This window comes from Loxodonta africana, chromosome 23 (genome assembly GCF_030014295.1).
Source record: "Loxodonta africana isolate mLoxAfr1 chromosome 23, mLoxAfr1.hap2, whole genome shotgun sequence".
Taxonomy (NCBI): domain Eukaryota; kingdom Metazoa; phylum Chordata; class Mammalia; order Proboscidea; family Elephantidae; genus Loxodonta; species Loxodonta africana.
Window position 1 is genome coordinate 76,878,582 of NC_087364.1, and position 26,170 is coordinate 76,904,751.

Consider the following 26,170-nt stretch of genomic DNA (forward strand, 5'->3'; position numbering starts at 1 on the left):
GGAAGCCCCTAGGACTCCCTCACACGACCTCCCTCCACCCTCTCCAACTCACACCCCCCCCGGACCCTCCACCCCACTTCCCCCCCAGCTCACACCCCCCAGGACCCCCACACCCCACCTCCCTCCACCCTCTCCAACTCACACCCACCAGGACACCCTCACCCCACCTCTTTCCACCCTCACTGACTGTGCTCTGGTCGCTGTTCTTCCCAACCAGGGCCTGCACCCTGTTGGCCCCTGGAACGCCCCCTTGTCCTTCAGCCCTTAGCCCAGAAGCCCCCACTGCCCCACTGCAGTGCCCTCTCTCTGGTCCTCTTCTCCCGGGACCCTGGACCTCCAGGCACTAAATTGTAACGGTTATGTCCCGGACACTGTAAGAGGCTGGATTCTACCGGACACTACTTAGGCATAGTCAGCCTGCTGTCACCCCTTTTCATGTTAAGATCCATCCACAAAACACAACTGAGTCAGGATTTGGTTTGAGGGTGCCCAAAGGTCTCCGTGTTGTTCGCAGCCGGGGTGTCGCACCTGGCACAATGTCTGCCGGGCACATAGTGGGCCGTGGGAATGAATGAATGGATGAGGATCGGATAATGAACGAATGATTTGCTCACCCCCAGCCAGAACTAGGCGGGAGGTCCCCATAGGAACACATTAGGTTAAAGGGGATGGGAAGGGGAGGGGCGCTGCGCTGCTAGGGGCGCCGGGGGCCCGCTGAGGCCCAGGGGCGGAGGTGGGGGCCGGGGTGTGGGCCGGGGGCGGGCAGCCCAGGACCCTGCGCCTCGACTCGGTGCAAATTTCGCTTTCGCTTCGGGCGGCTCTGTAGGCGGCGGGGCCATCCCCGCGCACCCGGGAGTTAATCCGAAAGCGCAGCAAGCCCCGCGGGGCGGACTCCCCGTGTCACCGAGAAGCTGATGTAGAGAGAGACAGAGACAGAAAGAAAGCAAGACAGCAGAGTCCCGGGAAAGTCCTGCCGCGGCCTTGGGGCAATTATAAAAATGTGACCCTGGCTGGGTCTGGCAGCCTTCGCCCTCACCTGCAGCGTCCACCCGTCCGCGCGCCCCGCGCTCCGCTCAGCATGTGCTCGCAGCGCAGTGAGTACCCGGCCGGCCCGGCTCTCGGCGGGGAGAAGGGGCGAAGCTCGGGGCAGGCGGGCTGGGGGGAGGCTGGGAGACTGTCAGCCATCTCTGCGAAGGGGGAGACGGAGGGCGCGCTTACTGGGCGCTGAGTGGAAGATTGCTTCTCGTAACCTCGAAACAGCCCCAGGAGCTGAGGGTCGTCCGCCCCACTCCACAGAGGGCGAAGGCCCCGCACGGCTCGCCCCTTGCCCAGGGCTCCTCAGCCACGCTGAGGGGCTGCATCCCAGCCGGCTGCACAGCAAGGCTCTGGGACGCCGCTGTTTCCAAGACACAAGGTCTTGAGTCCCTCACCACCTGGCCTCAGTTTTCCTGCTTGGGGCTCTCTCTCTGGGTGAGCTCTGAGCCCACGTCCTGCTCTCGGCTCGTGTGGGGTTCCTAACAAGTTGCTAACCGGTTGCTGTTGAGTGGATTCTGACTCAGGGTGACTCTGTGTGTCAGCGCAGAACTGTGTGCCGTAGGGTTTTCAATTGCTGAGTTTTCAGCAGATTGCCAGGCCTTTCTTCCGAGGTGCTTCTGGGTGTCTCAAATCCCTAATCTCCCTTTTAGCAGCCAAGTGCATTAGCTGGTTGCCCCACACAGGGACCCCTCACAGTAGCTAGCTAGCGTTTTTCCCTGGGTTAGAGCGGCCACCTTCCAAGCATTCAGCTCATCTCTCAAGTGTTGGAGGATTATTGGAGATGGGTAGGGTGGGGTTGGTGCAGATGGGCAAGGTAGCCAGAATGGGTGGAGGCAAGCCAAACCATGGGGACAAGCTCAGCCCGCCCCTCGCTTCCTTTCCAGGCCTCCTCCTTGCGGCCACTCTCATCCTCCTGGCCCACCTCAGCTTGGCCAGGAACCTCCCAGAGACCTCACCAGGCTCTGGAATGTTCGAGTGCCTCAGCCACTCCCAAAACCTGCTGAGGGCTGTCAGCAACATGCTTCAGAAGGTGAGCTCTTCTATGTCCTGGTGCCCTTTCTGTCGCCTCTCTGTGGAAGGGGCTTCTCTGAATCTCTGGTCACCTGGAGGAACTGCAAGGAAATTGGGGAAGTTAATCAGTAGCTGTCAAGAAAGGGAGAAGGAACTTTACAAATGGCCCAACTATTAGCTAAAGAGTCTCAGTGAAATTGTGTCTTCAGAGAAAGCGAGACTGGTAATAAATTATAATGGCATTCATTTTGGCTGTGTCTACACAGAGGAAAGTGGATATTTACAGTGTTCCTTGTAGCCTGCCAACAGAGGTAGAATTGTATCAGGTCCACACTGTTTCTCTGACTTATCAATCCAGGAAACAGTTATTAGGTGCATGCCCTGTGCTCCTGGGGCTGCAGAGGTGAATGGGACCTGCCCCTGGCATGGCTCTGCAGCTTCCAGTCTGATTGCCCTGTGCTCCTGGGGCTGCAGAGGTGAATGGGACCTGCCCCTGGCATGGCTCTGCAGCTTCCAGTCTGATTGCCCTGTGCTCCTGGGGCTGCAGAGGTGAACGAGACCTGCCCCTGGCATGGCTCTGCAGCTTCCAGTCTGATGACCCAGGGCATGGTCAGCAGCCGCTGCACCTCGGGGAGGCTTGGAACGGTGCACACCCAGTCTTCATTTTCTAAGGGGAGAGTTACCTAATTCTGTACAGCTTCACTCATTTTCTTAGGTTTCTTATTTTAATGCAAAAACAATTCTTTATTCCTTCTTAAAGGTGTTCTAACACTGATACCATTGCTTTTGCTGCAAAGGGCAAAGACCAATGTTTTAAAAGGCATTCTTTCCTTCTCCGTAGTCAGTCTTTCCTCAGAGCTTCCTAGCTTGTTGCCTTAGGAGTATCTTCAAAGCTCAATGCTCTTCTTAAAGAACTCTTTTTTTGCTTCTAATCTTTCATAATGTGCTGCCAATTGCTCCTTGAATTTCCATCAATCTTAGTTAAAAAAGCAGCTCCCCATGTGAAAACAGAAGAGATAACTGCTTTGATTCCAGAAGAAAGGTTCAATAGGGATAAAAATTAGAAGCTCCAATGTAAATAGATGCTTTAGGTGAGAAAGCTGACTCTCCTATTCCCAGATGCACTACTAAAGGTCAAAAGATTACAGAACTCCATTTCGTATTTTTTATATAATTCCTTTTTCAAACTTAGCAAATTTCAAATGTAGCTGCTGCGGGGAGCCGAAGTACAAATGCGCGTGATTCACAGGCCACGGCTTTGTAGGGCTGGGTCCATATGCATACACATACGTGTATACACACACACGTAGATGGAAACCCTGCTGGCACAGTGGCTCAGAGCTCGGATACTAACCAAAAGGTCGGCAGTTCAGCTCCACCAGGTGCTCCTTGGAAACCCTATGGGGCAGCTCTACTCTGTCCTATAGGGTCGCTGTGAGTAGAAATCAACCCGACAGCAGCAGGTGTTTTTTTTTTTTTCATATATATACTTTTTTTTTTATTTTGGCTTTTGAGTTTGATCTCATTTTTAAAAAATTGGATCTTTTATATAAGATTCCAAATTTCCAGCTTCTCTTGAAAAGATTCGAAGGATTGCAGCATTGAGCCTGCATTTCCAACTCTAACTTCTTGCAGCCTGCCCAGAATAGTGGTTGCCCAGTTGTGTTTAAACATCTCCAAGACACAGAGCTGCCGTAACACATTACCACCAACTTAGTGGCTTTAAACAACACGAATGTATTATTACATCCCTGGGGTCAGAAGTCTGAAATGGGTCGCACCAGGCTAAAATCAAGATGTCGGCAGTGCTGCGTTCCCTCTGGAGGCTCTAGGTGAGAATCCAATTTCCTGCCTTTCTACCTTCTAGAGGCGCCCACATCCCTTGGTTTGTGGCCCCTTCAAAAGACAGCAACGTCTTTCTCACATAGCATCTCTCTGATGCTCACTCTTCTGCTTCCGTCTTCCACTTACAAAGACCCTGTAACGACATTAGACCAATCTGGGCAGTCCAGGATAGTCTCACTACCTTAATTCCCCTAAGCCAGGTGAGGTAATGTATTCACAGGTTCCAGGAATTGGAACATGGACATCTTTGTTGGAGGGCCATTATTCTGCCCACCACAGCCAGGGATCTCACTACCTGTTCCCAAACATTTTCCACACTTGCAGGCCTTGAGTCTGGGCTCAGGCACCTCCCTCTGCCTAAAATCCCCCTCCTTCTCCACCTTTCAGCATTCTCATCCTCAAGTCTCTGCCTCCTTTTCCACCCCTCCTCAGAGACTTCACAGCTTTCTCAGCACTTCCCACCTGCTGACATATCTTCTGGCCATTGGAGCACTTGCCTGTCTCCACAGCTAAACCTGGAACTCCAGGAGGGCAAACACAGTCCTCTTATGCGTGTCCTCCTTCATACCTAGCATAGTACCTTGCGCAGGTCGAGCTTGTTGAATGGAAAAATGACCTCAGTCTTCAATCAGAACTATATTAACTTCCTAAGATAAATGTTACAATTATATTTAGCAAGGCCTTCCCACATGTTTGTAAAATGGCATCTTTTTCTGTGCTTGTCCACACATAAGACTGCAAATTAAATCTCAACTTGTCTTTAGGGTTTGCATGTTTGTTCTATGCTCAAGCTGTGACCTCAGCAGTTCCCTCTTTAGAAGTTATACTTGAAAAAAATATTCATAAAACAGAGGCACTTCGGCAAGAGAAAAAGAAACTGTTTTCACCAGAAGCAAGTGTCCCAGCGTGGTGTATTCGCTGATGAGCACAGCCTGTTGGCATGATTTATAGTGTTTACATAATGGAAAAACATGTCACCCAGAGAAACACATCCTGAGCAAGTGAGGAGGAGGGAGGGAGAGAGAATTTAAACGACCTATTTCCCCTTGTCCCGGGAAGAGCCAGAATTCCGACAGGTCAAAGAGATGGAGGCCTAGGACAACCAGCTGGGGCCAGGCTGGGACCTTGGGGTATCTGCCTCACCGGGAGCCAGATGCCATATAAATCTTACAAACTGAGTTTTTCTCCATGTTTTTTATAGGCCAGACAAACCCTAGAGTTTTACTCCTGCACTTCTGAAGAGATTGACCATGAAGATATCACTAAAGATAAAACCAGCACGGTCAAGGCCTGCTTACCACCGGAATTAACCGCGGTATGTTGTTGCTGTTAGTCACCATCGAGTTGGCTCTGACTCATGGTGACCCCGTGTCCTGCATCATCTTCACCACCGTTGGGATGCTCAAGTCTGTTGTTGCGGCCACTGTATGTTTGAGTGCCTTCCGGCCTGTGGGACTCATCTTCCAGCCCTGTATTGGACAATATCCTATTGTGATCCATAGGGTTTTCACTGGCTAATTTTCTGAAGTAGATCTCCAGGCCCTTTTTCCCAGTCTGTCTGAGTCTAGAAGTTCTGCTGAAACCTGTCCACTGTGGATGACCCTGCTGGTATTTGAAACACAGGTAGCATAGCTTCCAGCATCACGGCACACCCGTCGCCACAGTGGGACTAACTGACAGACAGGTGGTGGGATCACAGTGTAGAGGACTGTTTTTTCCCCAAAGACTGTAAAACAATTAAAAACTGTGTACAAACCTCATCTTTTCCAAGAGTTTGCACATTTCTGACGTCCATCGTCATGGGACTTTAATAGGTCCCACCTTAGAAATTGGATTTGAAAAAACAATTATGAAAGCAGATATGTTTGAGAAGAAGAATAAGAAAAGTTTACATTCTAAATTAATATCATCGATGTCTGATTTTTTTCTCTAGAATGAGAATTGCCTGGCTTCCAACAAGACCTCTTTCATAACCGTAAGTCAGTAAAAATAAGGGTTTCAGTCCATGCTGTAAAGTTGTATTGTTGATGTTCAGTTATGCTTTCTCCTGGGATGGGAGTTGCCTGGCTTCCAGAAAGACGTCTTTTATAATGGGAAGACTCAAAACTCTTTCCTCAAATTCAGTAGGTGAAAAGGTTTTAGCCTGTCTCAATGGTTCCTTCCCCTTTTCTCCATGTCCCCCAGACCCTGTGCCTTAGTAGTATCTACGAGGACCTGAAGATGTACCAGGTGGAGTTCAAGGCCATGAATGCAAAGCTTTTGATGGACCCCAAGAGGCAGATCTTTCTGGATCAAGACATGTTGGCAGCTATTGACAAGCTGATGCAGGTAAGACCTCCCGTCTCAGTGAGAGAGCCTTCTTCATGCTGAAGACATCAGTCAGGGCCCCTGAGAGGTATAAAATCAGCCCTTTCTGGATGGGAGAGGGTCTGAAATCCCCCCTTCTAAAATCCCTGCAAGGATCCCTGGAGGCACTGCAGTTAACTGCTCCGCTGCTAACCAAAGGGTTGGCGATTCAAACCCGTCCCGTGGCTCTGCAGAAGAAGGACCTGGAGACCCAGCAGCCCTCACAGGACAGTCCTGCTCTGTCACTTGGGGTCACTGTGAGTTACAAGTTGACTCAGTGGCACCCAACAGCAACGAAAACTCCCGGAGAGCTACATTTTTGGGGAGACAGCTTTGAGGGCACCTTCTACTGAAAAAAAAAAAAAAAATTTTTTTTTTTTTTTTTAATATGAGCCAGTCACTTTAAGAAAAGCAGCCTCCCGTTTGTTGAACGGAGTCCCTGGGTGGTGCAAACGGTTAGGTGCTCAACTAATAACCAAAAGGTTGGAGGTTCAAGTCCACCAATAACCAAAAGGTTGGAGATTCAAGTCCACCTAGAGGTACCTTGGAAGAAAGATCTGATGAACTACTTCAGAAACCAGCCACTGAACCCCCTGTGGGCACAGTTTTACTCGGACACACACGGGGCTGCCATGAGTGAGCTTTACTACACGGCAACTGGTTTGGTTTGGTTTGATTTCCCGACCGCATGGTACGTACCAGGCTCTCTACAAGTGCTTTGCATACATATTACGCTGTCCCTACAACCACCATACGGGGTCTGTACTACTTCTCCCCAGCTTACAAAAGAGGAAATTGACACTTAAGCTGCTTGTCTGAGCTCACACAGCTTGTAAATGGCAGAGCCAGGATTTGAACTCTCATCAAAGAGATTTCACTCCACAGATCCTGTCATTCACCTCTCAGGGCTCCAGAACGTACAGGTGAGGGGCAGGCATGCATATCTGCACATCTTGCAAAAGCAAACGAGTGGGGTTATCCTCTGATGACATCCACGATGTTACTCATAGGCAAGACCTTGATTTTTAGTTTTCTGGATCACTGTAGCACACAGTGTGGACCCTGGTGGCCCCGTAGTTAAGAGCTATGGCTGCTAACCACAAGGTCAGCAGTTGGAACCCACCAGCAGCTCCTTGGAAACCTTATGAGACAGTTCTACTCTGTCCCGTAGGGTCGCTGTGAGTCAGAATCGACTCGACGTCAACGAGCTATAGCACACGATGCTCGTACAACCACAGGAATGTTCACTGGAGGGCAGGGAGAGGGCCTTGGAGAACACGGCAAAAATCACTATCTGGAAAGGAATTATTTTACTTATTTTCCAAATAAATAAATACCTGTTTGGAAAGCAGTGAACTTCATGCAAGTATCAAATAATGTTACTATCCAGAGAGATTGTGTTTTATATTTCACTTTTAAAAACCCTTATATAACCAAGAGTCAGGTGATTTGGACTCTGGAATCAATTCTACCAGTAACCAGAAGACTGTGCTCAATCCACTTAGCCGCTCTGTGGCTCAATTTCTTCCTCTGTAAAACAGGGCGGCTCTGCCTACTGTAGGCCCCTACGTGGGGCAAAGTTTTGTACTTTGACTGCCAGCCCAAAAGTCGGCAATTTAAACCCACCCAGCAGTACGTTGGAAGTTAGGCCTGGTGATCTGCTTCCATTAAGATTACAGCCAAGAAAACCCTCTGGAGAAGTTCTGCTCCATGACACACGGGGTAGCCTTAACTCAACGGCAACCAACGACAACAATATCTAAGTATTTCTGTGATGAACAAGTGAAAATATTGACCATTGTGCAAATATAAGGTCTTATATTTTGTAATCAAAGGGCTAAAATTGGGAAATCCATTGTCAAGTTTATTTATCTGACTCCAGTGGAATGTCCGTACTAAACAGATCTGTTCCTGATAAAAGTCTTGATCAATAGCAATCAATCATCTTCCTGTTCTAACAAGAACTTGGCTTCTTAATGTAACAGATATAAAAATTAGATATTGCAGCAGATGTCATCTTCACAGGACTGTTCTTTCTAAAATGTAGCTCCCACCGATGGTTTCCTAAGTAGCTTTAAGGGTCATTTCAGAGCTCACCGAAGATGCATGTGCTCAGATATTGACTCCTTCTCCCAGGCTCTGCCTGGCCATCTGGCTGGGAGTAAATATGGGTTGGGGTTAGCGGGTGTAACGAGGGAGTGGGTTGTAGGCTCTGAGACATGTATTGGCTTAACCCATTTTTATGGATGAATGTTTTAATTGTAGAAGACCACATGTGTCACACTCAATATTTATTCTCCTAGGCCCTGAATTTCAACAGTGAGACTGTGCCACAAAAACCCTCCCTTGAAGAGCCGGATTTTTATAAAACTAAAATCAAGCTTTGTATCCTTCTTCACGCTTTCAGAATTCGTGCAGTGACTATCAACAGGATGATGAGCTATCTGAGTTCTTCCTAAAGAGCTGGGATTTCTTCAGATCTTAAAGTCATTTTTGTAGAAATCGGAACCAAAGATACCTTAACAGGATATGGGTTAGGGGCTGGGGAGGGGGCGGTTTGACCTGATCCTACTTAAGCTGGCACCGTAATTCTCCTGCTTCTGTTTACAGTAGTCGCCACCCAGAATTTGAAGGGTGCGACTCTTAGATCCATGTGATTCCTTTGAGCAAGTATATTTCACCTTTACTATCCATAAGTTGTTTTTAAGTTTTCATAAGCAAATTGCCGAGAAGGGAAAACGCCCTCCTCACTGGATGTGTTTTTCTTTCCCTTCAAGAAGAACAGGCATTTATAAGCTATTTCTGTGCCAACGTGTTTGTAGAAACAGACACGCAAGCATAATTTATTTTAAAATATTTATTTATATAATTTTATGTTCATGAAATCATGTGAACTGATATTTATTTATGTTGTATTTATTTAAATATTTATTATCAAATGAATTTTAAAAATACCTTATAAATGTTATTCTAAAAATAAAACAGAATTGAAGTAATTCTCATATTTTCTAATGTAACTGAAATTATTTGTGTTAAAATACACATGGGGGAAACTGTAAACTTTAATGAAATTTGAATAAAATTACCTTGGAAAGGATGCTTCAGTGTTCTCATGTGTTTCCTTGTCCTTTAGTCTAGCATTTTGAAGGGAGCCTAGGTATGCTTCAATCCTGAGGCAATCAAGTGAGTTACAGTTTTTGAGAGTTTATATCATTTTTGTTCAAGATCTGAGTCAAAAGTAAAAAGTATAAAAATGTTTTTTCTAATAATCATAACCCCATAACACACTGTGCATTAAACAAATACATAATAACCTTTTCATGGATAAATTATTTTTTTTGCAAGTTTTTGGTGATGCCATGTTTATTCACTAATGCAATGACTGCTGGATCATTGTGTGCTGATAGTATTTTCGTTATTTGAAAAAATAGGGTGCCAATTACAAGCAGTCCATATGGGTACCTTGTTCCACGAAGTACATCACAAAGGCCCCATGGCCCAGGAAGTGCATCCCGCTTCCTGCTTACACTTGAGCCATAAAATCTCTTACCCAGCTTTCCAGTGAGCACTTTATAAAGACGCCATCAGGGAGGTGACAAACGCAAGCCGGCCATGTCAGTGTTACATGAAGCACAGCCCACACAGGGTGCAGGGCCCAGGAAGTGCATCACAAATTATCTTCATCCCAAAATAACTCATTTACTTGAATATTTCCAAATGCCGGTAACCGTACATTCCCAATAACACAAAGGAAATAGTAAATATACTTGCAAGCCTTATCTTGCTGTACAGAAGCCAAAAGACACGGAAGTTTCACACAATCACTCCTCCGGGAAGCATCCCCTCATACGACTGGCTCTCAACACTCAAATGTGCGCAGACCAACTTCCTTGTTCTTTAGGCAGTTACACCAGTATCCACCATGACGCCAGAACACACTAGAGATGCTCAAAGCCTGCCAATAAACCCCCAACCAAAAAAACCCAAACCCACTGCCACTGAGTGGGTTCTGACTCATAGCAACTCCATAGGGTTTCCACGACGGTAAATCACTACAGGAACAGACTGCCACGTCTTTCTCCCGAGGAGCTGCCGGTGGTTTCCAACCGCCCACCTTTCGGTTAGCAGTCAAGCGCCTTAACCACTGCACCACCATGGCTCCTTAACCTCCGGGGACGGAAAATGTAGCTGGAACATGTGCCAGCACTCATGAAAGGGATAATATTCTTCAAGTGGAAAAAATACCATTAAAAGGCTGTCTAGCTAATTTATTCTAATTTTTGTGACCCTTTGGGCTCTCAGGAGGAAGTTGCTTCTAAATTGCAACCAGAAAAACTCCATTTGCTTAAAATTCTACAGAGCTTCTGCCTGAACCACGTGGGTAATTCCCTTTGCTCCAGCAATGTGCTTGTAATGACCTAAATATTAAATTCGATCTTTTTTATTCTCCAAGCCATGTGAATTTTAAAAAGATTTACCCAACAGAATATCATGTAATTTTAATACTTTGATAACCATATACTTCCTTAATATGAGAAGGCTATAGAAAACGAGGTATTCAGCGATCCTCTTTCCTTATGTTTATCCTCCCCATGGAATCCCAATTCTTACACCTGTGAAGAATGAGGGTATGTTTCAAAGGTGAATGTGTGTGACCACCCCAGGTCCTCATAATTTTCTTATCAAATCAAAGGGTCATGTGACAAGCATTCATTTTTCAGGTTCTCACCCCATGTGACACACAGCTAAAGAGTTCCTGGACTGGTAGCTACATCGGCCTCTGTCGTCTTCGGATAGTACCTGTCTCCCCCTGTGTCTGCTTGTTTGGCTCTGTGCCTAATCTGCTCTCTTTACATCTCAAAAGTGATAAGGTTTAAGATACACCCTACAGTGATATGGCTTCATTAACACAACAAAGAAAACCCTATTCCCAAATGGGATTACATCCACAGGTATAGAGGTTAGACTCCAACATGTATTTGGGGGGACACAAATCCATGATACTTCTATTCTAGAAATGCCAAAAAATAATCTGAGAAGCTGGACTATATGAAGAAGAATGGGGTATCAGGTTTGGAGGAAGACTCAATAGCAACCTGCCATATGCAGACGGCATAACCTTGCTTGCTGAAAGTGAAGAGAACTTGAAGCACTTACTGATGAAGATGAAAGACCACAGCCTTCAGTATGGATTACACCTCAACATAAAAACCACAAAAATCCTCACAACTGGACCATGCTTGAGACCATGGCTGCAGCCACTGTGTCAGTCCACCTTGTTGAAGGTCTTCCTCTTTTTCGATGACACTCTACTTTACCAAGCATAATGTCCCTCTCCAGGGATTGATCTCTCCTGATAACAAGTCCTGAGTATGTGGAATGAAGTCTCACCATCTTTCCCTCTTAAGGAACATTCTGACTCTACTTCTTCCAGGACAGAGTTGTTCGTTCTTTTGGCAGTCCGTGGCACATTCAATATTCTTTGTCAACACCACAATTCAAAGACGTCAGTTCTTCTTCCATCTTCCTTATTCATTGTCCAGCTTTCACAAGCATATGAAGCAATAGAAAATACCATGGCTTGGGTGTCATCTTAGTCTTCTTTGCTTTACAACACTTCAAAATCTTTCACAGCCAGTTTGCCCAATGCAATGCGTCTTTTGATTTCTTGACTGCTGCTTCCATGGGTGTTCATTGTGAATCCAAGTAAAATGAAATCCTTGACAACTTCAGTCTTTTCTCAGTTTATCTTGATGTTGCTTATTAGTCCAGTTGCGAGGATTTTTGTTTTCTTTTTGTTGAGATGTGGAGATAATACTAAAGCCTACCTCAAAGGATCCGTTGTCATTGCTGATAGTTGCCATCTAATAGATGTCAACTCCTGTGCAGAGTAGAACTGCTCCATAGGGTGTTCAAGGTTGTGACCTTTTGGAAGCAGATCATCAGGCCTGTCTTCTGAGGAGCCTCTGGGTGGGTTCGAACCACCAACCTTTCAGCTAGCAGTCCAGCGCCTAACCATTTTTGCCACCAGGGACTCCCAAAGGATCAGAATGAGGGTTAAATGAAGCAATACATAGGCAGTAGCCCAAGGCCTGGCACATAGGACGTACACAATAAATGTTAACAATTTTTGAAAATTTATTATTACTTTTTGGGCTTGGTGACCAGGCAAATTGGTTACACCCTCTATGCTACTATTTTCTTATCTACGGAATTCAGAAAACTGTAGAGCCTACTTCACGGTGTTATGGTGAGGATTACGTCACCCAGTGCTGTGCTGGCCCCAGCCAACGCTCAGCATTAAATTTTACAGTTCGTACATGGTTTGCAAAGACACCCTCCACAGCACTTGGCATGTTGTGGGGGTTCAGCAGAGGAGGCTGGCTGGTATAGATATGACAGCAAAAAAGACAGGGTGGGGAGCAAAGTGGCATAGCAGGACTGAGTTCCCCCAGAAGCCCCCCAGTATATAACCTATTAGAGATTCATCTGATGGACGAGCTAAAAAGAAAAACACCAAGTGTTTCTCACACCTGAGAATGACAAGGAGAGAATTAACGTGAAAACACTCCAACGAGGGCCCAGAGCTTTGAGGGACAGTTCTGGGAAGGGGTCGGGACCAACATTCAAAGGTGGGTGTTGGACAACTCACGAGATGCAAAACGGCCTAGATGCTCTAAGGAAGGAAGAAAACACAGGGACAAAATTGGAAGAAAATCAGTTTTGTCTGAGGCCAGCATGGACGCCATCACAGCCCCCTTTGCCCTGTCATTCTGGGCCAAATGGTTGTTGACCTTGTTTGCAGGCCAAGCATCTGATTCCAGCTATAATTTTGGCTTCCTAGTTTAAAGCAAAAAAAAAAAAATCTAAACCTATTGCCATCGAGTAGGTTTTGACTCATAGCGACCCTATCAGACAGAGTAGAACTGCCCCATAGGGTTTCCAAGGCGCACGTGGTGGATTTGAGCTGCCGACCTTTTGATTAACAGCAGTAGCTCTGAACCACTGCTCCACCAGAGTTTCCAAGTTTAAAGCAAAGTGCACTGCAATATTGTAAATAAGATAAAATTCAGCCACATTTTTCCAAAACTAAATTGTGTGTGTCTGAAACATTTCATAATAAAAACCTTTAATTCCCTATGTACCAATAAATTGGTTGAAATGTATTTGATAGGTACAAGTACAAACACTTTGTTACATTTACGTGTCTGAATATGATATTAAAAATACAAGAGAATATAAGTTATGACATCAATATAATAACAGAAACCAGGTCCATGTAACTTCAGAAGTAATAGAAGTTAGCACTGTGCCAGGCAGTTCCAGGTGTTCACCACAAACTCATAAACTTCCAATAATCCACATCTTACTGTGGGGCAACTGGTGTGTTCAAACCTCCAACTTTGGTTCGCAGATGAGCACTTAACCACTGCGCCACCAGGGCTCCTTAACCCTATGAAGAGGGACTCTTATCGTGCCGTTTTTATAGCTCAGGAAACCGAGGCAGAAGACCCATGCTCACCCGAAGAGTAAGCAGCAGATGTCACCACCTGAGCCCCGGCAGCCTGGTTCCAGCCTGTGCGCACAGCCACTAGCCTCTGCTGTCGCTCCCTCGTGTTAAGGCTACACCAAGACAAAGGGGAAGGAGCCTGGGTGGTGCAAGCGGTTTGGGATCAGCTGCTCACCTAAAGGCTGGGATTTCAAACCCACCCACCCGTACAAAGGCCTGGAAATCTGCTTCTAAAGATTACAGCCAAGAAAATCCTATGGAGGGTTCTACTCTGTAACACACGGGGTCACACCATGAGCCAGGGGTCAACGCCATGGTGGCTAACAACAAGACAAAGGAACACTTCACCATAACTGTACAAACATCCGTGCAATTTTTTACGTGTGTCCTGCCTGCCTCACTGCTCTGTGAGAACCCCAAGTACAGGGAGTGCCATACTACTTCCATATGTGTTCCCCACCCCAGACACTCAAAAAAACGGCAAAGGGAGAGAGAAAGAAAGAAAAACCTTCAGGGCCCCCACATGCTTCTTATGTCTTTCTTTTCTAATTCAGGAATAAACAAGAAAGGCTTTAGCTTTTAAAAAGAAAAAAATAATCCAAATTACAAGAAAAAAGTTAAAAATGTTAAAATGCTCATGCTTGTCTGGTTCAAAATAATTATACATGCTTGTTCCACTGGGAAGGGACATGGATTCATAGTAATCTTCCCGTAAAGATTACAGCCTTGCAAACCCCGTGGGGCAGGCCTACGCTGTCCTACAGGGTTGCTATGAGTAGGAATCGACTCAACAACAATGGGTATTTTTGTTTGTTTGTTTTGGTAATGGGGAGGGGGAACCAGAATTCATAAGCTTGCTGATTAGTTTTAAATAATTTAATTATATGGTTTTGAATTATATAGTTATTATCCTTCAGAAACGACATGCCAAATGAACAAAACAGCATAGCAGGCTGGCAAACTCCAGATACCTTAGAAACGAACTCGGAGGCCTCATCATCCCACCCCTGGTTTCCGCTACCCCTGACAGGAGCAGTTAGGGACCAGCAAGGCTCTGGGCTCCCTTCTCTCCCCTCCACAACCCTCCCCAGCCAGAGCAGCTCTGCCTTTCAGCGTTTCCCAGTGTGGGTTCCGGGTCAGATCCCCTTTGACAAATGGCTTCCATGGCTAAGGAAAAGTTCAAACTCCAGTGATCTAGTTCAAGCCCCTCCCTACAGTTTATAAGTAAAAAAATCATCTTTTAGATTTTCAGACTTGCTTAAATGTTCAGTTACTAACAGAAAGGTTGGGGTTGGTGACTCGAACGCACCGAGGCACCTTGGAAGATAGGCCTGGTGATCTGCTACAGAAAGGTCATGGCCTTGAAAGCCCATGGAGCCGTTCTACCCTGCACACATGGGAACACCATGAGTCAAAATCAATTTGATGGCAACAACATAAATGTGTAGAGCATACCCACTTTTAAAAATGAAACTCACGTCACAGATTGCAGCAAAGAGCAAGGCTGGACTCCTGCAGAATAAAGACAGCAGAGTAACTTGAGGCTTTCTTACTAATGGTTCACATCATGACTGGGACACGTTAGATCTAAATCCACTGGCGGGCTCCAGGCTTGAACTGGGGGCCCCAGCACAGAAGCAGGAAGAACCGCAGGACTCCCACCCAGAACCCAACCCCAGGGCCTCTATCTAGTGTCAGCCACTGCAGACCCCCAACAGAACTGAAGCTGCGGTGTGTAGCCAGGGAAACTGGAAACACACCTCCAGCAGTAAATCCCTGGCTACCCGGCTGGGGTCAGGCCCTTCAGCACGCAGTGTGGCGCTTCACCCCAATAAGGATTTCCAGCAAGGGGAACAGACCAGGCCGACTGCTGAAAACCACCATCCTCACGAGAACACATTTAAAAATCATCAAAAATGGTCAGTGGCCTCTGTAGAGAGGGGAGTGAAAAACGTGCCTCCATATGAAATAACAGGAGAAGAAGCTTTTCCCTTAAAGGTATACAAAAAATAAAATAAATAAACGAGCCCCATGATGTTAAAAAAAAAAAAAAATCTGTGAGAGACCCACAGTTGAGGAACTAATATGAGTCCACATGGTTTTAAGTAAAAGCACACTCTCCCATCACGGAGGGGAGGAAACCCTAAGTCTTCCTGTAGGAAAAGGGTTAGTTTAGGGGGGTGTGTAGATTCTCCTGAACTCGTGCGAACACCGGGAAGAACTAATTGACTCTGGTTTACACTACTCACCTGGCCTCAATCCAAGACCCAGAGACCTGGGATCAAAACCACCTAATTCCCAAAACAGCCAAAATAATAATAATCAAGGAATAGGATACTTTATAAGAACTATTTTATAAGTAAATAATAATATAATGAAGGTACATTGTTGCTGTTGGGTGCCTTCCAGTTGATTCAGGCCCATGGAGACTCCATTTGACAGAGTAGAACTGCCCCGTAGGGTTTTCTTGGCGGTAATCTTTACAGACAGTAACACAATGAAGGCAGGTTAGCCCTGTACAACTGCAGATTTATTTTTCTTCCATTCATCTGTAGTTTGGAAAAAGCTGAAAATCATTATGAAACCAGTTTGTCTACAAAGCACCTCCGAAATTATACTTTTAATTTTTTAGAACAATTTACAAAAAAAAAAATGGAGGTGCAAAAAGGAAAATCTTGATATTCTAGAGGTTTTTCCTCCTAAAATTTTCCAAATATTTTACCCTTCCTTTGCCCCTGTGTAATATGAGCTGCAGAGTGGCTGAAAAGGAAAGAAGCTGCCCCTACGGGCTGGGGAGGTCTCAGGTCTAATCAAGCCTCTAACCAGCTGCAGGTTGAAACCATCTTTTTCAAGTCAAAGTTTCTGAGTCTTCTTTTCTCAGTGCAACTTACAAAGGTCACGTTTCCTGTAAGAAACCTAAAAAAAAAAAATACAGAAACAAACAAATTCAGGGCTTCATTGTGGGGCGGGGAGGTGGGGACGAGGAGTGCTTTAAAAGCACCCTTCAAAAAAATCACTTGTCCATTTCCAAAAGAAACTTCTGAAAGTGACTGGTTTTTCGTGAACTAAAGAGAAGACATATCGATTTAAAGGCTGTGGTTACAAGATGCTAATCCATCTTGATTAAAAATAGAAAATTCAGTCAATTAACTGAACATTTTTGCTATAAACAAAAAAAAAAAAAACCACACCCGTTGCTGTCCAGTTGATTCCGACTCATAGTCCCCAGTAGGACAGAGTAGAGCTGCCCCACAGTTTCCAAAGACGACTAGTGGATTCAAACTGCCAGCCTTTCGGTTAGCAGCCATAGCTCTTGACCACTACACCACCAGGGTTTCCATTTTGTTTTTGTTTCTGCTATACGAGTTCACAAAATAGTGGCAGATTTGTGTGTGTGTGTATGTGTTTTTCTTTAAACTCACAAACGATTTTTATCCTGTTTAAGGAAGAGATTCAAAGCTATCACAATCCCTTTCAGCATTTAAAAATGTCACAACCCATTTATGGTTCTAAGGTATCAACAAGTCAGTTGTCCAATGAGGTCAAGAGCCGAGAAAAAAGTAATAATAATGATAACAACCCTTTACAAAGGGCTGGTGGGATGGTCGGGATTTCACAAGCTTCCTTTGGTGGAAGACGCTGTTTACTTTCTGTCATGGCACAGTGGCCATTGGTGTGAACAGGCAGAAATGCCTACATGCAAATAAGTGATTTCCACATGTCCACCACAGTAATTTACATAATTTCAACATATCCAAGAATAAGAATGAAAATTTTGGTATTGAAACAGCTATTCTATTTGCTTGAGGCTTCTGCATCTGAAGACTATGGGGTAAGAAACTTCATTAGCCCTCCCCCAAAAGTGGGGGTACAGGGGCTCTGAAAACTTGCCTACCATGTGTGACACGTCTGGAGAGACAACCTGTTTTAACATTTCATCTGTCTGCACGTTTAAAAAAAAAAAAAAAATTTTTTTTTTTACACAGTTGTAAATCAGTCGAGGGATAAAAAGTCTAAATAGAATCCCAAATTAAAAAAAAAAAAATGCATAGAAACAAGGGGACCCTGCGGCTTTCAGGATTGAGGCCAGAAGGAACTCGGTGGGCTGCCTGGGGGCTCTGCTTGTTCCCGACCCTCCTTGGCTGCTTCGGGCTCTCTGGTGCCCCTCAGTGGCAGTCCTGGGCACTGCTTCAGTGCAGGAGGTCAGCACTCCCATCCCCTACCAGTCCCAGCCTTACCTCCTGCCTAGAGCTTTACCTGCGTATCTCCCTCCATTCAGTTCATAACAAACCCAGAGCGTAGGGGGTTTTGTGTCCATTTCCAGATGGGAAAAGAGAGGCTTGACATCAGGTTCAGAAGTTGCCTACAGTCGCAGTTATCCAGGACGTGAGCTGGGATTTGAACCCTTACTCTGACTCCGCTGCACAGCCCATATGCTTACTGCCGCATTTGCAGAAATTCTCCAAACCCAAAAAAAGCTTATAAATAACCAGGTAGGGCGTTCCCAAAGACACAGCTGGATTCCATCTGATTAGGAAAATCTCCCCTCACCTTCCAGCACGTCCTGGACTTTACCAGCGATGACGTTTTCAAAGCAGCCACACAAATTCTGGGCCCTGGCATTACTCTGCTCCTTTTCTTGCCACTCCTTCAGCCTCCAAAACTTACCGAGTGGAACGTCTTCCTCCTTCTCCTGGTTATAATCAATATCACTCATCTCCAAGTCCAGGTGGGCAATGGCAATTTTTTTCCACTCCTTCCCCAACGTCCTAGCGAGGGTAGTCGATTGAGTATTTGTTAACAGTGTTCTAGTCTTTGCTCCATCTAAAAGCAGATGAGGGATTTAGGAGCTCCTCTCAACGCTCCACTCATTTACAGAAATTTACAATAAAAATAAACTTTGCTTATTAAAAAAGTACAGCATGATTTGTAGATTTTAACCTCTTTTAAAATATATTTAAATGCCAAAAAACCACTGCTTTCCAAACTATTTGAAGGGTTAAAATTTTACTTTACATAATATGTAAATACATAATAAATATAATAAACAATATATATAACAATTTTGAAGCCCTGGAGCCCTGGCAGTACAGTGGTTAAGAGCTCAGGCTGCTAACCAAAAAGGTCAGCAGTTCGAAACCACCAGCCGCTCCTTGGAAACCCTATGGGACAGGTCTACTCTGTCCTTTAGGGTTACTATGAGTTGCAATCAACTCAATGGCAATAGGTTTGGTTTATGATAATTTCATAAAACATATTTTAAAATATAAATTATATGTTATATAATAACATACTGGGATATAATGTTCACAAAGATAATTCAGGAAAATGAGATGTTTTACGAGGCACCACAAATTACGTTGGAATAAAAAAAGACATGAAATATAATTTATGTAGCTGAAATGTGTATATATATATATACGACCTTGCCCTTGCCCACGTCTGTGACTTTATCTAAATGTTAGCACTACATACAAAGACACCATCTTAGTGGCCACAGGATGGCAAGAGGTCAGAATTCTAGTCTCCATTTATGCCATTTCCTGGCATTGGAGGAAAAAGCACACTTCCACAAGGGGAAAAATCCTCCTTTGGGGAAGCGAGAGTCACGGGGAGGTACTGTCATCTATATTACATCTTGGCAGCAACAGCATAACACAGAAGAGCATGTGTTTACCGAAGCAAACCACTGGCCCATAACAAATATTAGCCTTATCATTAAGCTAGTTTTTCTACTTTGCTATTTCCTAGCCAGTTGTGATGTGGTGCGGCAAAGCTCACCGGTTGTAGGGTGTGGGTTAAGGGTCCTCAAGGCATTGCAAATACAGGGGCAATATTAGAAAGGAGTTGGAGGTGAGAGGGGTACTTCCTGCCCGTCCCCCAGCCCACAAACACCTATGCTCACCTGCAGTTGCCCATTTATTGGTGGGAATACGGCATTTCTACGTGGACCCGTAGACCTCACATGGCTCCTCTGACAGCCTACTGGACTGAAGGCCGAGTTCTAAAAGGTGGCCTACACCCTCTAGTGGTAGATTGCTCCTAGCTCTCAAACTTGCAGAAATGAAAGCTGCAAGAGGACCATACCAAAACCTACTGTATCAGGCTCCGAATCTAAGATTTTAACAGGATCTCAAGGTGATTCTTCTAAGGTGGGGTCCACACCACCTTTTAAGAAGCGCTGCCATGATTCACCGAGCCGATGAGAAACTGCAGATAGTCACTGGATACCTCAAAGAGTGTTGGGAAAATACCCAAACGAAAGCAAATCTTTATTAACCGTTCATTTAGATACCTCGCTGTGTAAATACTAACTCCCAAAAGGCTGAAAATCCTTAATCATTCTAAGAAGTACTTAAATAAAAATTAATTCTATGTTTGTTGCTGTTTGCCATTCAGTCGATTCCAACTCACAGCCACCCTACAGGACAGGATAGAACAGCCCCACAGGGTTTCCTAGGCTACAATCTTCATGTGGCGCCCTGGTGGTGCAGTGGTTAAGAGCTAGGCTGCTAACCAAAAGATCAGCAGTTCAAATCCACCACCTGCTCCTTGGAAACCCTGTGGGGCAGTTGCTACAGGGTTGGAATTGACTCAGCTGCAATGGGTTTGGGGTTTTTTCGGTTGGGGGTGGGGAGCAGAGTTGGTTAATTAGAGATAATTTTAAATAGTAAAATAACTGTATGAAACAAGAAAAATTTTTCCTGCGTATCAATTTAATATAAAATCATGTCCAAATTTAGTTGAGTTTTAAAAATTCTAGAGCCTTGCTTATTTTGATATTCACTTAGTAGAAATAACAGCAATATTTCTACAGTGAGATGCAGTTAAGTCACACACATTTCGTCCTCTCAACCTCCTGACCTAGAAAACAACTCGTTTTCCTTTACAGAGAATGAGGTCATACACTTTTACACATTCATACCCTCTCACAACAGTCCCAGGAAAAGAGATATTCTGATGAAATTATTCAGGATACAAACCACTTCCATCCTCTCAGTGCTGCTTTCTGTACAATTTCCCCGGAGTCCATTTCAACCGAAAGTTTGTCAAACACCTCCACTGGCTGCCCCAAATATACTTCAACATAACTTCTTGATTTTAAAGGTGAACCATCAACAAATTCAATATCCTTTAAGAGAAAGAATTTTTTTTTTTAATTAAAAAGTTACACTGATGACGTAAACGTCAGCACAGGAAATAATGACAACTGCAAACCTTGGTGCTTGCTCAAATGCGACCTGAAATTTTGCCCTTGGGAACCCCGCTCTTTAATCTTATACTCTCTTATTCTGTTGCTTCTAGCCGCTCCTGACTCCAATCTGTTGTTCTGCTTCACTGAGGCTTCCAATCCCTTGGCCCTAGTTTTCTAAAGCCTAATTTTTCAGCCCTCTCCTGATTTAATGCTTCAGGCCCCCAAACTGGACGTGTGCTCAGCCCCCCTCCCAGAAGAACTTTTAAGCTTCCTCTCCATCTTTTGCTTAGTGCATTTATTCAACATTTACAGAACTATGCTGAGTAGTTTAGCTGCATTCCCTCATTGAATACCACCATCCAGCAACAAGTCCTTTCATCACTACTTGTGGATAAAGACGTGGTTAAGAGCTAGCTGATAACCAAAAGGGTGACAGTTCGACCCACTAGTGGCTCCGCGGAAGAACAGACCTGTCGATCTGCTCCTGGAAAGATTACAGCCTAGGAAAGCCTGTGGGGAGGTTCTGCTCTGTCCTATAGGGTTGCTATGAGTCCGAATCCACTTGACAGCACACAACAACAATGGATAAAGGATCTCAGAGAAGCTAGTTAACTCGCCCAGGTCCACTTGTAGGACGTGGCGGAATTGGAATTTGAACCCACACCTTCTGACTCCAAGTGTGAGTACCTTCTCCCTCCTGTGCTCCTCTCCTGACTAGCTAGCAATTCTGGAGGGAAAAATACATTTTAAAAAATCACAGAAATACACTGGACATCACCATTATAACCTGATGGCCGTAGGCTGTCCCTGCTGGTTCTCTTTCCCTTTCCTTTCCAAAACCTTATCACTATCCCCACAATTTCAGACCATCACCAGAGTTCATAAAGCCACGTCAGCATGCTCCCACAGCCCCACTCTTCCCCAAGCCTCCAGGCTCCCTTCTCTTCTGAGCTCCCCGGCTCCCTAAGCCCCACCTCCCACAGACACACTAAGCACCTACAGTTCCCTCTTCCAAGAGAGCACCTCCCCTCCTGGTGATCCTCACCCTTCAAGCCCAGAACAAATGTCAGCTTGTGAGAAGCCTTCCGGGAAACCCACTGCACTTCGTACACACCTCTCTGGTAACACCACGTCGTGTTAAAATCACTGGAATCTCTTGAGGGAAATGACTGTGACTTACTCATTTTTTAATTCTTACCTCTTATCCCAAGCGGACTTGTAATAGGCACTTTTGATAAATACCAGTGGAACAAATCATTGTTTTCAAACCTATGACCTTTCAGAAAAGGAGTCCTGGCTGCACAGTGGCTAAAGCGCTCAGCTGCTAATCAAATGGCCAGCGGTTCAAACCCACCAGCCACTCTGCAGAAGAAAGATGTGGCAGCCTGCTTCCATAAATATTACAACCTTGGAAACCCTATAGGGCAGTTCTACTCTATAGGGTCATTATGAGTCAGAATCGATTTGATGGCAGTGAGTTTGGTTTGGTTTTTAGACCTTTCAGAAGCAGATCGCCAGGCCTGTCTTTCTGTGTAAAATAATAAGAGCACTTTATGTTCACAGAGCTTTACAACGTTCAGGGTGCCTCCAAGCCATTTTCTTACATGAGCCTTAGAGCAATCCTAGGAGATGGTCCCCATTTTATAGTCAGAAACTTCATTGCAGGATTTCCCCGGAGCACACAAGTAGTGACAGGACTGGACTACAGCAGACCCCTCAGCCGTCACCATCATGTGTGAGAGAGAACTCTGGGGACCACCTTGGTCCTCTTCCTGGCTAGATTCACCCACTCGGCATGGATTACTCCTCTCCTGGTGGTTTTTAATCTTGGCAGCACCTTACAATCACCATGGGAGCTTTTAAAATTCTCAATGCCCAGGTCCCTCCCAAACCAAATAAGTCAGTGTCTCTGGAGTTGGGTCCTGGGTCACAGTAGTTCTCAAAGCTCCCCAAGAGGCTCCACTCACAGCAAATGCTGCCCGACAACCTTTCCCATTTTCTCCCACTCCCAGGCAAGGCTACAGTCTCTCCTGTGTATCTCCAGGCACCACCTACCAGCAGGACTGAGCACCTGCCTCTCCAATCCCAGCCGCCGCCTGTCTCGCTGTCTTGTGCAAAGGAAAGAAGGTGGCCATAGGAGCCAAGGGCAGACTGTGACCTGGGCCAGCCCGCCTCCAACCAGGTGTGCAAGTGGACAACTCACCCACCTGCTTTACACCTTAGTTGTATCAGCCATATTGTTGTGTGGCTGAAATGACACGGTACAAAGAAACCTTTCGAAACAGTGCAGGCCTGGGTGTAGTAGAAGGTTTCAGAAGACTAGCCGACCTGACTGCTTCTACAGAGGACTTGGCCCTGATGACATAATAAAATAACGCAACACGGACCATTACAACCCCATCTCTCTTGCCTCACATCTTAACACAATGAATTCAAAACATGTTTTCATCTTTTCATAAACTGTAAAACAAACCAAAAAAGGAGTTCCCACCCAGAATTCTAGGCTAGAGACACTATGGCAGACACTCAGAGTACATATCAAAAATAAGTTTTAAAACAATAAGCTGGTCATTTACAAGAAACCAAAATCAGTTACGAATATCCTGGTGTATACAGCAAACAGGAGTCAATCCCATGACAATTTGTTTCCATAAGTTATTTCTCAAATGCCTTCCGGTAAGAAAAGCCCAATACCTCCTGTTAGTAACTGCCTGCCTTTTAGTGCTCTGTGTGATTTAAAATTCAACTTATGTGTTTTTATTCCTTTGAAGCTAACTTTATTTGGAGAATTTAATAAAATTTCAAGACAATTTAAAACCTCTCTTAAAAGGGAAAATACTTTTACTTTTGCAGTGGTTGCAGATTAATTCAGACATTGAATGGCTTCTTTGGAGTAAGCTACAAATTTAGCAAAACAATTGCTTTCTTATAAATTGAAAAATAAAAAATGATCATAAAATGCATTATTTTCAAACCTTCAGTATACTCTATCGAAGAAATAGACATCCCTTCTGCTAATCCAGGTTGGCTTTTAAAATATAATACCTCTGGGTTGACTGTATTTCTTCTCATTCTCCAACAACTTCTGGCAAGCAGGAGGCTTGTTGCTTTCCATGAATTTCTTAGAGGAGTGCTTTACAGGCTTGGAAATATCCTGAAGGTTCAAAGAGGTTTGGTTTTGAAACTCACCAGCAACAACTGTAAGAACTGTGAGAACGCAAGGACAGCACGTGCCAGACGGCATTTCCTTCTGTAAAGTGACAGCAGTGAAACGGCTGGCCCAGGACTCTAAGAGGAAGTGCCACCCAGGCCGAGGCACCCTGGATCTGCTCCTCCATCCTGGATCTCCGAGCATCTCTCTGTAAAAGCACGACAGCCAAAAGCACAGCGCGCACACCAATGACTTTCTACGAAGTGGTAAAGGAGCACTCTCAGTACCAGCTGCCGTCAAGTCTGTTCCGAATCTTGGTGATTCTGCATGTGTGTCAGAGTAGAGCTGTGCTCTGTAGGGTTTTCAGTGTTGATTTTCCAGAAGTAGATTGCTAGGCCTTTCTTCCGAGGGACCTCTGGGTGGACTCGAACTGCTAACCCTTCGGTTAGCAGCCAACCACGTTGACTGCTTGCACGGCCCAGAGACTCCAAATTAGCACTACCATTATACATTATACCCTTATATGCATTGCATCAGGCAAATCTGCTGCAAAAGACCTCTTTAAAGTGTTGAAAAGCAAGCTTTTCAAGTTTGAAGACTAAGGTGTGCCTGACCCAAGCCATGGTGTTTTCAGTGCCCTCATATGCATGCAAAAGCTTGACAATGAATAAGGAGACCGAAGAAGAATTGACGTCTTTGAATTGAGGTGTTGGTGAAGAATATTGAATATACCACGGACTGCCAAAACAACGAACAAATCTGTCTTGGAAGAACTACAAACAGAATGCTCCTGGGAAGCAAGAATGGCGAGACTACAGCTGAAATACTTTGGACATGTTGTCGGGAGGGATCAGCGCCTGGAGAAGGACATCATGCTTGGTAAAGTGGAGGGTGAACGAAAACGAGGAAGACCCTCAACGAGATCAGTAGCTGCGACAATGGGCTCAAGCATAACAGTGATTGTGAGGATGGTGCACGACCAGGCAGTGTTTCTTTCTGTTGTATGTGGGGTTGCTATGAGCTGGAGCTGACTCGGCAGCACCTAACAACAACAGCATCTATTGGGAGAAAGACCTGACAATCTGCTCCAATAGAGATTACAGCCTAGAAAACCCGATGGGTCAGTTCTACTCTGTCACCTGGGTCACTATGAATGGGAATGGATTCCACGGCACCTAACAACAACATTACGCATTCGCAGAGTCCCTGCATGGCTCAGATAGTTAAGGCACTCAGCTGCTGCTGATCAGGTGGTTGAAGGCTCCACCCAGAGATGCGTCGGAAGAAAGGCCTGATGACCCACATCCAAAAATCAGCCACTGAAAACCCTGTGGGACACAGTTCTACTCTGATACACACGGCAGCTGGTGTGGTGTGTTACACATATGTACTAGCCATGTGCCTTTCATATGAACAGAGTGGGAGCATTTTACTGTACACGCTCCAGTCTACGCAGAGCTTATCACGACCCAGAGCGTCACATATTTTCACAATTACACTTTGACATGGCCCTAGGGGGACACTAACTACATGTATTGTTCGAATGTTACAAAGAGGTTAATGTAACTGTGGGCCCAGGCTCACTTGGTGAAGTGGCTGTGGACTGAACTCGAAACTTGGGTTTCCTGAAAGCAAAATTCAAGGAAATCCTTTCCTACATAGGAAAAATCAGCCCAAGAAGAAAGGTATAAAAATAAAATCCAGCCAGGAAGGACATCCTGCCTTAACCAGGCCATTCTCCCTACTGTTCCTATCTGTTCTCCTCGTTTGCTGATATAATCAGGTCTTTACCCCAGCTTCCCAGGAAGTATGGATAAAGTCCTATTAATTAAGTTAGTTTACCTTTTTTTTTTCTTCATAAATTAGTAGATTTTATTTTTTTAGAGCAGTTTGAGGTTTATAGAAAATTTGAGCAGAAAGCACAGTTCCCACATATTCCCCCACCCCCAGCACTATCTCTGCTGTTGTTAACATCGTGTGTTGGTGTGGTACATTCGTTAAATCTGAGGAACCAGTATGAATGTCTTGTTAACTAAATTCCATAGTTTACATTAGGGTCCACCCTTTAATTTGTACA

At 45.1% G+C, this 26,170-nt stretch overlaps 1 protein-coding gene and 1 long non-coding RNA gene across 5 annotated transcripts; one reads left to right on the plus strand and one right to left on the minus strand.

The window, feature by feature from the left end:
• Window positions 1-827: 827 nt before the first annotated feature.
• On the plus strand, window positions 828-9,841 carry IL12A (interleukin 12A). Of its 3 annotated transcripts, XM_064275658.1 has the most exons (6): window positions 828-1,094; window positions 1,920-2,065; window positions 5,093-5,206; window positions 5,825-5,866; window positions 6,076-6,219; window positions 8,541-9,841. In XM_064275658.1, exons 1-6 carry the CDS (start codon window positions 1,079-1,081, stop codon window positions 8,694-8,696), a joined length of 618 nt encoding a protein of 205 aa, XP_064131728.1. In that variant the 5' UTR covers window positions 828-1,078; the 3' UTR covers window positions 8,697-9,841. The 3 variants fall into 3 exon arrangements, with proteins under 3 accessions (XP_064131728.1, XP_064131729.1, XP_023411119.1); XM_064275659.1 differs by lacking the exon at window positions 828-1,094 and having other exon boundaries at window positions 1,181-2,065; window positions 6,034-6,219; XM_023555351.2 differs by lacking the exon at window positions 828-1,094 and having other exon boundaries at window positions 1,181-2,065.
• Window positions 8,776-25,062, minus strand: LOC111752285 (uncharacterized). Of its 2 annotated transcripts, XR_002787239.2 has the most exons (4): window positions 23,988-25,062; window positions 20,731-20,879; window positions 18,416-18,571; window positions 8,776-16,663 (listed from the first exon to the last, which is right to left on the minus strand). It is a non-coding gene; the product is annotated as an uncharacterized LOC111752285 (long non-coding RNA). The 2 variants fall into 2 exon arrangements; XR_002787238.2 differs by lacking the exon at window positions 8,776-16,663 and having other exon boundaries at window positions 17,692-18,571.
• Between the last annotated feature and the right edge of the window lie 1,108 nt (window positions 25,063-26,170).

Bases quoted from the DNA above. Each gene is read 5' to 3' on its own strand.
- IL12A (XM_064275659.1), top strand. From the start codon at position 1,817: ATGGGTAGGGTGGGGTTGGTGCAGATGGGCAAGGTAGCCAGAATGGGT. The intron at 5,207-5,824 runs GTATGTTGTTGC...TTTTTTCTCTAG, and splicing joins TACCACCGGAATTAACCGCG to AATGAGAATTGCCTGGCTTC. The intron at 6,220-8,540 runs GTAAGACCTCCC...TTATTCTCCTAG, and splicing joins CTATTGACAAGCTGATGCAG to GCCCTGAATTTCAACAGTGA.